Genomic DNA, 11,815 nt, shown 5'->3' on the forward strand with positions numbered 1-11,815 from the left:
GGTTTCCAGGGTCTGACCTGCACCTGGCTTTCTGGTTCTCCCTTCCCAGCTCTGGTGGGTATTCCGCTACTCTGTCCTGGGTCACCCATGCCTGGTCTCCCAGGGGCAAGGAGGGCCAGTTCATTTGTCCTCAAACCCAGGCAGGAATGTAAAGGTTGCTAGTGGGGTTCCGAGCAAATAGAGAAGAAAGGCATGGCCACCAGAAATCACAGCCACGCCTCAGCTCCACTAATGGCTTCTGGGTGGGAATGCAGGCCCAGCTTGCTAAAGACTCTAATTGTTCAAGCAAACCTAGCTATCGAGGTTTGCATGTGAAATCTTTCCATACTGAAATGACTTGCTAACTTAAATGTTTTGAAAATGCAGAAGCCAAACCACCATGTCTGCAGGTCTCCCTCAAATGCAGACCAATCCCCTCAACTGCTCCCCCTGCTCAGGGCTCAGCCCCAGCCCGGACCTCTCTCATGAGTCACTGCTCCACCTCCCAGATGGTGCCAGACCATTCCAGGTCCAGAACAGGGGTACAGGCTCCCCACAAACTGTTCTTGCCTTTGGGCTTCTGCTCAGGAAACGGCACTCTTTTCAGCCAGGTTTCAGGGAGCATCCAGTCTACCCTCTCTCACCTCCAACTCCGAATCTCAGCTCCTCTGTGCCCTAATCTGGACTTCATTTCCTCCCCTCACTCCCACTGGCCTGATTCAGCATCATCAATTCTCATCCCAACAGTCATTTCAACAGCTTCCTTATGGTGTCCCAGCCTGGCCCCCAATAATCCACCCACAAAATTGCAGCCAGACTTATCTTTCTAAAGTGAAAATGATCTACTCTCACACCTTCACTCTTGTCCATCTACTTTGAAAACCTGGCCCGTCACTTCTCTAAGTTACGGGACAACATGGTGAAAAGAATCGAAAGAAGGTGGCTGCCTGGGGGAAGCAGGAAAGGAGGAGGATGGGCTATCACCTTGTATCATTGGGTTTTGGTTCTGTTTGATGCTTTTCTAAACATAGGCTTGCATCACCTTAATAAAAATACACTGAAGAAGGAGATCTAGGAGCATGAGGTACCTCGGAAACTCAGGGAGCAGAATACTTTGAGAGTTGATTCTACATGTAGGATGTAGCAGTGAGATCCAGACCAACCAACAAGGCCTGGCAAACACCCATGGGAGCTGGGGTTGGAGAGTCACCAGGGTCCTGTGCAGGAGCTGGGTCAGCCCAGTGAGAGGCGACAGCAGGAGCTGAGGGGAGATTAGAGACGGAGAAGCAAAGACGGTGCCAACCAGACTCCGGGATGAGCAGATGACATGAAAGGGCCGATGAGACCTTGTGGCCTTGTAGCTTCGGGGCTTTTTGTTTTTAATGAGCGATCCCTGTCCGTATTTACAACCAAAGGAAAAGAGCCAGTGGAAAGAGCAAAGCTGAAGATGGAGGAGGTGGAGTTGGAGATGGAAGGACCCTTGTCCTCACATCTAGATGTGGACGTGAGAGCCTGTGGGGAAGGAACAGAAAGCCACTGGGGAAGACAGCAATTGCTGACCCCCATTTTCTCAGCAAAGTAGTCAGGGCAGGGCCGGAAGAGAGAGGAAGGGTATTAAGGGACTAAAGCTGGGAACTGACCAAGGCTTAGGGTGACGGATGGCACCATGGAGGCCAGGATCTGTCCCCTGACTTACAGCAGGAAAGGGGGCTGCACACTGACGTGGACTCGGGGTTCTGCAGGGCAGACAGTGATCAGAGGAATCGCTGGTCTTGGTGAGACACAGGCCACAGTCAGAACTGAGCGGCAGCAAAAACAGGGTGTGGCTCTGGGAGTGGGTGGCTGGAGAGAAGGCAGAGAGGTCACCAAAGCGAAAGAGGTTCCGGAAGCCTGAGGCTGTTGGCTGGCGAAGGGCAGCGGAACTTGGTGAGGAGAGATGGGAAAGTTCCAAAAACATCAATGAATGGCAGAGGGACTAGGAGGTCAGCTGGTACCAAGGTCAAGGAGAGGAAGGGACGGCACAAAGAGGAAGACACACGCTGAGGATGAGCTTTGTCAGAAATCACGTGAGCTTAGGCTACCTGCAGACTTCCTTGTGTAAAATTTTGTATTGCTCAGGTTGCACTGTATGAAGTTGCCACTTTTATAGGTCAAATATCAGCAGTAAAATAGTAGCTCAAGCAAATGGTTGCCCATATTACCCACATTTTATAAAATCAGGAAAACGTTGTCTAAATCTGGCTTCTCTTGAATAATCCAAAGATCTATCATCACTCCCCTCCCCCTCCCACGTGGCTCCAATGGGCAGGAACTGAGCAGAAGCTCCCTTTAGAAAGGAAGACCCACCACCGTCCCCTGTGGTCTCGTGCCATGGCCCCTTCACTTCTCCAATTACCTGCCTGTGTCTGGCCACCTCAGCATCACACAAAAATGCCTGAGTAGCTGTGGAAGCCCACAGAATAAACCCTCACCCAGGTTCTGCAGTGTGTGGGACAGGAAAATGAACAGCTTCCTCTGGGCAGAGCAATGGAAAGTCTTTCTCTTCAGAAGACAGCCCCAGCGTCTGCCCCTGGCACCTGCCTGGCATGAGAGGCAACAGCTTCCTAAGGCACCTCCCTGCTCCCAGGATGCTCCCAAGCCCTGTGACAGCAGCCACACCACAAATTCTCACCCTGACTCTCCGAGATGAGCCTGAACCCCTTCACCACTCCCCCTCCCAAAGGCAGGCTGACCCTTTGGCCTTCACACTCCTTTGATCACCTGACCCCTCCTGGGCTGCAACCCTGGAGAACTTATGTGGAACAATCCTCGTCCTTACTTGTCTCCTTTTGCCCACATTCTTCCCCCTGCTTGGAATGCCCCCATCTGGCCTGTCAAATACAGCCTCCTCCTCTCTCTAGATCCAGTTCCGGGCGGTCCTGAGCTGCTAGCTAGAATGAATGCATGGAAGATACAAACCCCAGGACAGCCTCAGTCCCAGGGAGGATAACCACCAGCGCCCTCCAAAGCCCCGTGCCTCAGCCTTCGTCACTTAGGGAGAGACGGAAGCCCCCTCCCCAGGCCTCCTCTCAGAACTTCAAGCTAAGAGTCCTAAGAGTTGTCCAAAGGACTTACTGGGATCGGGGGCCAGGGTGAGACTGGGAAACGCAATCTGTCAGAGACCGGTGGGCTTACAAATGCTGTCAAGCAGAATTCCCTTTTGAAACATACACAGCACAGCCCAGAGCCAGGACAGCCCAGTGTGACCGGCTTCGTCCCCTCCCCTTCAGGGTGGACTCCCCGTCCCTCACACACTCTACTTGCAGCAGCCACCATCACCAAAGCCTCAGGTCGGGCGCGGTCCGGTGGTACCTGGGCCGCTCCACCTCCCTGCTCCGTCCACACCGCATACTGCAGAGGGAAAGGGGGAACACCGGGAGGGCGGCTCCCTACATAACTTCGGCCGACCACTGGTCACAGAGCATCAAGTAGGAGGCAAGTGCCAAGGGTTAAGAAGAAATTATCCGGAAATGGCTGGTTTTGCCTATTAACATGACTTTTTCTCCCAGTTCGGAACAGGGCATTGACCCCCTTTCTCAGAACCCCTTCTCCGGCCGGGAGACCGCGAGGTGAGGCCGGCGGCTCACACTCGCACACTCTCTGCGAAACACGCCGCCGGCTCCCCTTTTTCATCCCGGCCCCTCGACAACGCCCAGCCCCGGCCGAACCGAACAGTCCTCGGCCGAGCCGGCCGCCACCCGGAGGCCGTCCCGACCCGCTCACCGAAGTAGTCCCGCGCCGTGCGCGCCTCCAGCGCCCGCTCCAGCTCACGGGTCAGCGCTTCCAGCCGCCGCTCCGCCGCGCTCGGGCCGCCCTCTCGGCCGGGGGGCAGCTGGAGCGAAGGCAGGGAGAACGGGGCCGGCCCGGCAGGCTCGGGGGAGCGAGCCGGCGCGGGGCCGGCGCCGGGCAGGAGCAGGTCGGCGTAGGCGCCGGCCGAACCGCGGGAGCCGAGACTAGATACGCTGGAGCGGGCGCTGCCCACCGACGGCGGCCCGGGACCGGGGCGCGGGTCCGAGCGGCCGGAGCGCGGGCTGCCGTGGCGCTGGTCGTAGCCCAGGCTGATGCCGCTGGAGCGGGCGCTGCCTCCGCCGCCGCCGCCGTCGGAGCCTGCCAGGCTGGCCCGCGGGCTGCCCGCCGGCTGTGCGCTAAGCTCGGGGGCCGCCGCGCGCCGTGGGCCGCGCTCCCCACGGCTCAGTCCGTCCGCCCCGGCCTCAGGGACGCCGCCGCCGCCCTTCCCTCGGCGGCCCAGCGCCGGCGCCGCCTCATCTCCGGGCCCGGGCCGTGGCACCCGCCGACCCCGGCCCGGAGAGTCGCCGCCGGGCTGCAGCTCCCGCAGGGCCAGCCCGGCCAGGAGCAGAGCCGCCTCGTCCGCGGCCGCCCGGGAGCGCTGCATGGCCCGGCCCGCCGGCCCTCGCGCGTCACCTCCGCCTCGGCTTCCCGCCGCCACTCCGGCCGCGCCGCCGCATCGTCCGCCCGAACCCGGAGCCCGCCCCGGGACCCCTGGGCGCGGGGCGGGGCGGGGCCGGCGCCGGGCCGGGGTCGCTCCGCCGGCCACGCGCGGTCCGGACGCCGCGGCGCTCCGCTCAGCGGCGCGCGCGGCGGAGGAATGTGCGCTCGGAGGCGCCGGGCCGCGCCCCCTCCTCCCGCGGCCGCGCGGGGGCGGAGGGACTCCTTTGTGGGGGCAGGAATGCGAGGAAGGAGACGGCGCTGCGGCCTCTGGAATGTGGGGGAGTGGCGGCGGCGGCGGCGCCGGGAGCGTGGAGGGGCGCGGAGGCCGAGCCGGGACGCCGCGCGTGCTGCTCGGAGCCGGCCCTCGGGTGGTACAGTGGCGAACCGTGGCCGCCGTTGTGCGCCTGGACCGTCGGGCTTCTGGAAGGATCTCGGAATCCCGCGGGCTGAGCTAGAAGCGGCTCTCCCGGTCCGGTCCGGAGAAATAGGAGCAGTTGACAAACGTTTCCCACATCCTCCCCCATCTTACTTCCCAGCGCCGCCACACTTTCCGGCTCTTAGGCTCTTGGCGGGACAAGTTCAGCCTTGGGGTGAAGGGCTGCGCCCGCTCCGGGACCCTGGAGAACACTGTGCATCTGACGCCGATGCGCCCCCAGGAACTCGCGTGACGCCACGACCCCCAACCCGTCCCTGGGCCATGTGGTTGAGCAGTGGTTTCAGGAGCCCCCACATGCCTGGTGGGGAAGGCGCCTAGTGTTGGTTGGGGACTGGCCCTTGTGTCTGGTCGCTGTGCGCAGGCCCCTAAGACCAGGCCAGGCCTAAAGCAGACCTCAAGCTGAGCCGGTGCTGGCCGGTGAACCTCAGCCGTGAGCACCAAGTGCAGTCACCAAGAGAGGTGAGGGCTCCCGTGTTTCCAGCACCTGCCCTCAGAATCTTGGGTGAAGGGCCAAGGGGAGGCTCCTGAAAGCACTTGCGCTGCCGCAGGTCCTGGGATGAGAGGGGCCTTGGAGGCCACGGGTGGGGTTGGGGGGGAGAGGAAAAGAGGTGACAAGAGCTTTGTCCTCAACACAAGCTGCCAAGCTTTTGTCATATATTTCAGTTTGTAGGGAAGAAAAACAAACCATTATCCGTCAGGACCTGGTAGATTCAGGAAAACAACCTTGAGTGGACAAGTTCTCTCTTTTGCAGCCCCACCCTTTCAGGGAATCCCAGCAAGGCATCCACCGTGTCTCAAGGATCAGGGAGCCTGGACAGGGAATTGTCCTGGTGCGGACTGACCAGGGTGTCTGACCTCAACACTGCCCATTCTACCCAGCAGCTACTGCTCCTCCCCAGCACCTCTCAGAGCTTGCAGAATTCCAATGCCCTCACCCCCATGCTCAGGGAGAGGGGGGCAGGCACAGGCAGAGGCAAGTATTTCGGGGAACAAACATTCAGAGGAGCCATCTCATGAAAAATGATCTTCTGCTCTGAGAAAAAGACAAATCACAATGGTATCACATTCTCTACCATTTAAACATGGAAACATTGACAAGACTGGTGAAACTTGCATACTCATATATTTTACTGGTAGGAGTACAAGTTGGTACAACCTATCAGGAAGAGCAATTTGGTCTTATTAACATCCTCACAAACAAAAACACTCTTATAAGCAGTAATGCTCCAAGAATCTATTCTAGGGAAGTGATCCCACATGCAGATAACAATGTAAGCACAAAAGCGTTTATCATATTATTTTTGTATCTATACAGTCCTAGGATCTCCAGCCTTCAGAAAAGTTCAGAGGGAACTCTCTGCCTCTGAGATAGTTCTTAAATAACTGTTCCATCCCATCTTCCCCACTTAGACCTTCCAAGATTTAAACAATATATTGGAGTCCGGGTGAGCTAAAACACATTACTCACTCTAATAGTAATAAATAACAACAACAAAAACTCACAATCAGAAACAGAAACGACCCAGAACATTTGCTTTCTCACTCTTGGCCATTTGGTGGCTATTCTTGGTTGGGGGGGGGGGCGGGGGGGCTGTCCCACACCTAAGACAGGAAGATGGTGGCCACAAAGTCCATCAGCTCTAGGCTCCAACTGGTATGAAAAGTGGAGAGTACTGCTGGGGTACAAGCAGACTCTGAAGGTGATCAGACAAGGCAAAGCAAGGCTGATCATTCTAGACATCTTCCCAGCCTGGAGGAAATCTGAAAGAGACTGCTACGCCATGTTGGCCCATACTGGTGTCCATCACCACAGTGGCAATAATACTGAACTGGGCACAGAGTATAGAAAATACACCTGAGTACACACACTGGCTATCATGGATTCAGGTGATTCTGGCATCATCAGAAGCAGCACAGAACAGACTGGTGAAGAGCAAATCATGCAAATTTTTTCTTCAGTAAAATTGGCCAAATCTTGTTTAAATTAATTATAAGGTAATTAAATGTTCCCTGTTCAACATTAGAACAAAGTACTTCCATGAAGTGGGAAATACATTAAGCAATTTATAAATACATTAAAAATATTTCATGGTGTCAGGAATCATACCATTGTCATCTAAATGGACACAAGGTAGTATTTAAAAGTGTGTGGTCTCATCTCTATGTTACCTGGATGTGTCCCAGACCCCATCTTCTGTTGTACTCTCACTACGCTGGCTCTTTCTGAGAAGCACAGTGGGGGAGAAGGAAAACACAGGGGCTGCCTCATGGGGTTTGGAGCATCATCTGTGGATTCGCTGCCCAGCCTCCAATGATGCCTTCTCTGTCCTCCACTGATGTAGGGATGTTCTCTGTGCTCACCTCTCTCTCTGGCCTTCTTCCTGAGTCTAGTGGTGTGTTGGTAAATGTCCAATAACCGGTGCTCTGGGGGAGATTTGTACAAATCAGGAGCCCTGATGTATAGCATTTGCCAATACAACCATGATCAATTTCAAACTACAAATATGGTGTCACTGAACAGAGTTTGGAAGAAATGGGTATAATCAGCTTTCAAAAGCCAGTCTGAGCTGGCTCTGACTACCACTGCCAGGGGCCCACCGTTGGAGAAAAGGAAAGGTTTCACAAAAGAATTGCTGGGCCTCTACATCTATCATCTTCGCAAGTTAACCAGAAACTTGCCCTTGTCTAAGCAAATGGACACTCTGAGGCCAGAACACACATGTTCAATAGTCTCACACCAGGTCCTAAACTACCACCTTTTCCTTTTAAGTCCCCAGAGGCTGATCCTACCCACTCTGTCCACACTCATGGTGTTTTTTTAGAGATCCCCGAGTCTCTCTTTGTAATCTAGTTTCCATCAGACCCCCTTATCAGTCTGTAGTTTCTGTAGTGTCTGGACCCCAATAATGGACACAATTCAGGGGTTTCCCTACAGTCATGAGATACACTCAGATGTTAATCAAATGTGGCTGGATAACTTAGGTTAACTAGAGAAGAGGGATGGCATGCAGTCAAAGTCCACATGGAGGAATTGCTGGGATCCACACTTCCTTCCCTCCCTTCAGGCGGAGGCAGTCTTTACCCTTCTAATTTTTCCTGGGGATAGCAGCAGGAATCTTTTACCTGAAGTACTTTGTTACTCTCCTAGCTCAGCTCCCAGGGGCTGGTGTCCCATAAACACACAGCGCCAGACCCAAGGTGCATTTTCTGTCTGACCCACTGGGAGGCCGTCTACTGAAGTTGTGCCCAAGGGGATTTTTCCATCCCTTCTTCTCTGAGACCCAGCTCTTTCAACCAGATTGAATCCACCAACTTCCTCTGATCTTGGTGTCCTCTTAGGCCTCTCTGGGGGCACAGCAGTTTCAAAACATTGACAGATGAAGCCATAGACAGGTTGGTTCCCCAATCTAAAAATTAGGGTTAGGATCTGATAATTACAGTTTGCTTCCTTCATCAGGGAGCAAGTGGCAATCTTGGAAGAACCTTCACTTTCTTGCCCTGAGACCGTATATCCTGCATTCAGGAATGGGAATTTATGCACAAACTTTGTACGAGGCAGACCCCAGCCAGACTGCAGCATCATGGGGAGGAGCTATTGGGGGGCGGGCAGGCAGAATCCTACAGCTTACGGATACTTTTGGGCTTGAGGTTGGAGTGTGTGAGTTTCAGTGATGCTGGACGCTGCCACTGGGGCCAACCGAGAAGCGTGGCAACACATAGGACGTGGGTCCCCAGATCCCCATCCCACCATCTATGGCTGCCATGAGATGAGAAGTTGGGTTTCTTTGCACACCAGCCCTTGATGTCTTAGGGATTTCAAAGGTTCCTATCTAGGCTGGCAAAGTTGGCAAGGTTTTCCAAGTGCAACACAGCAGTGCAGAGGAGGGATGTAGAGTGAGTGATACAGTGTACACAACGCCTACATTTTTCTAAGATTGATTGATCTCCTGAAAATCAAATGAATTGTAGATTTCGACAGTGAAAACCTGAGGACCTTCTTGGCGCATTGTACATTCTAGTACATTTTTTGCTCAGAGCCTTTCCCTATGTAGTAAATCACCACTCACTGCAAGATTAAAACATTTTAAAGTGAGTCAGAAATTTAGCAAAACTTCCCAAAACGTTATTTTACCAGGAGGTAACTGCCTTCAATATATAATCAAACTGCACAGCAGCGTCATACTCCTATAGTTCAACTCAGTTGATTTAGTGAGAGTTCACAAATTTCTCGTTTCTGGCTAGGTTTTAAATTATGTGTAAGGGGGAAGAGATTCCCTCTGTGTGCAGAATGCAAATAACGTATTCCCAGTATGAAAGTTTCTGTAAAAATACTTCTCTAAATATATCCTCCTGCAAAACGGTCAAATGGGGATTCTGGACCTCAGGAACACTGGCACATGCAAATGGGAGGCCTTCACCACTTCTACAAGCCACAATAACTACCAACACCTGTCAACATTTTTAATAGTTTTCACTTTCTGTAAATTAAACAGGGCTAGTAGAAAGCATCCATTTGCCCGTGTCCCTTAGGGCAAGTCCACTTCAGACGTGTGCCACCAATGGTCAATTTTCAGGAACAGCCACACCTATTATGAACCAAATCCTTTCTGGCAGCTTCTAATAAATCTCCTGGTAACAACTTGGCTCTCTTCTTAGTTCTCTGAAGGCTCAAATGAGAATTCTTCCTAAGTCACAGCCTAGCAACAAGGATGAGTAAAGCTGACTTCAAGGTCGGACCCAGGAATCACTCTAACACTTTCTCATGCCAACTTGTATTTTTAATAATCTTTATTGCCTTTCTGATTTCAATCATGTAATAGAATGTACTCAGTACAAAACTTGAAAAAGTCACATAGGCACAAAAGGAAAATACAGACCACATATCTCCATTTTTATTATTAAAGTTTTCAGAGAAAAGTTGGATAGTACAATGAGTAATGTATATAGGCTCCACCTAAACTGGATGTTAATTTTGCTTTTTTCTTCCCTATTTTGCTGAGCCATTTAAAAGTTGTAGGTATTACAAAGCTCCAACCCTAATATTCCAAGGATACTGTCCTACATAAGATTATCATACCTAATAATTCCATTATCACCTAATTTATCCCCTTCTCAAATTTCCAATTGTCACAGTTAGTCATTTATTTTGCACTTGAGTTCTAGAATGACCCACAGTCTGTACTTACCTGGTTGTTCCCTCTTAATGTTTAACTTGTTCCTCTACACCTCTATTTCCTGTCAGCTGGAAATTAAGTCTAGATGCTGCGTTAGATTCAGGTTTGGTGTTGTTTTTGTTTTTTTTCATTGCCTAGGTGCTGTTGTTTAAAGGTTTTGGCATCCACTGATGATTCTCATCTGGTCAGTTATTTCATTGAGGGTTCAGGGTCTATATTAAAACACTGAATTCTTGTAGTACAAATGAAGAATTTTCACTTTAGTTTGATCTTTGGGACCGTGGACTCTCCAGGTAAACTTCAGTTGCCAGACTGCTTCCAATGAGGCTAGAAGATGGTTTGTCAGGCTGTATTTCAGGCTGAAGCTGCTGTGGAAACAACCTTGAGTCTTACTTGCAGCTCCCCGACTGAGAAGACAACTCACATGGGAAAACCATAAATACACGGCCAGATCTAAAGTGTCTCCACACTTCAGGCTCATGAAGGCAGTTTGGATCTGTTAAGTCTAGTTGAGCAAGACCCTTATAGTCAGACTTGCCTTGCTGATAAATCCTGATTTTAGAAAATGGACAGAAACTGCTGGAAAAGGATAAGAGTTGTTGAGATAAAATCATGGGTCTGCCCAAACAAACACACCTCTACAGATCAAACTGGCACTTACTGCCATGTACATTCAAATGAGAAAGAAAACAAAAGAACACATACAAAATGCCAGAAACACACTACTGAAAAGGCAGGGTGAGGTTTTAAGGAATGAAGAAAATTTCAAAATTCAAATTTCTGGAGCTTCACAGAATTCAAAATTGAAATTATTAACAGTTAACCGAAACTTATCTCTGAGAGGTGGCATTCCAAGATACTTCATTTTTATCTGTCACATAGTTCTATAATAAAATTTTTTTTTTTTTTCCTGGAGGAAAATGAAACACCTTCTAAAAATCTAAAGGCCACATGAACCTCACGGGCTCAGATGGGTAGGGGTCCAGCTTGCTCGCAGCTGCTGTATCAGAGGCTGGAAGCCAGCCCACCTGGAGGCATCGAGCAGCTTGCTCCTGAGGGCTGTCTTGTTTAAGATTTTTCTAAAGGCTTTGATTACATGCTGACTTTACAAATGATTCAAAACAAGGAGTAAGAGTTAATAAGCTGGGTGGCAGAGTTAAGAATTACTCAAAGTGGGACAGTATAACCAATTGTCAATTTGAAATTTAGTTGACTGTGGCCAGTACCACCGACGGCAGAGACAGAGTGGGGAAAGAGCTTCATGGGTTTCTGTTATCTGCAAATTCAAGGCACATTTGTGTGAGAATGCGGTACGGCCAGGGCCCTCTGGGGGCCAGGACAGATGTGAGTGCTGACCCACTGCATCTGTGGGCTGGAGTGGGACCTTGAATGGTACACTCAAGAAGGGACTCCAATGAACTGAGGGAGCAAGCAGTCAGAGAAGAATGTAGAATGAAGGAAAGATTCTCCCCCTCTGGAATCTCAAATCCATGGTCCCACGTTACTGGGGCTGGGCCAAAGATCACTCAAAATGCTTTCAACAAAAGGCCAACTATTTACAATCCAAATTTAAAAAGCAACATTGCCACTAAAAGCTGTATTTTAAAAAGCACTCATCTATGGCAGAAAGTGGAGATCTTTTAACCCTGGCATCTACAAGTTAATTTTTTTAAAAGGAAAGAATTGAGCACGCTGCAGTAAATATGATGGCTAAACCCAACAAAGTAGCAGACACGTG

At 51.4% G+C, this 11,815-nt stretch overlaps 1 protein-coding gene across 4 annotated transcripts in view; it reads right to left on the reverse strand.

Moving 5' to 3' along the window:
* WTIP (WT1 interacting protein) overlaps positions 1 to 4,547 on the reverse strand; it is a 29,789-nt gene extending 25,242 nt beyond the window's left edge. For all 4 annotated transcript variants that reach the window (XM_074314409.2, XM_074314412.2, XM_019742641.3 and 1 more), the window contains exon 1: positions 3,742 to 4,547. In XM_074314409.2, the coding sequence (XP_074170510.2) occupies positions 3,742 to 4,411 (670 nt within the window). In that variant the 5' untranslated portion in view covers positions 4,412 to 4,547. The remainder of the gene's footprint in view (positions 1 to 3,741) is intronic.
* Between the last annotated feature and the right edge of the window lie 7,268 nt (positions 4,548 to 11,815).

The sequence above is a fragment of the Rhinolophus sinicus genome, chromosome 8, assembly GCF_057876585.1.
Source record: "Rhinolophus sinicus isolate RSI-liver-muscle chromosome 8, RSI-T2T, whole genome shotgun sequence".
NCBI classification, from domain to species: Eukaryota; Metazoa; Chordata; class Mammalia; order Chiroptera; family Rhinolophidae; genus Rhinolophus; species Rhinolophus sinicus.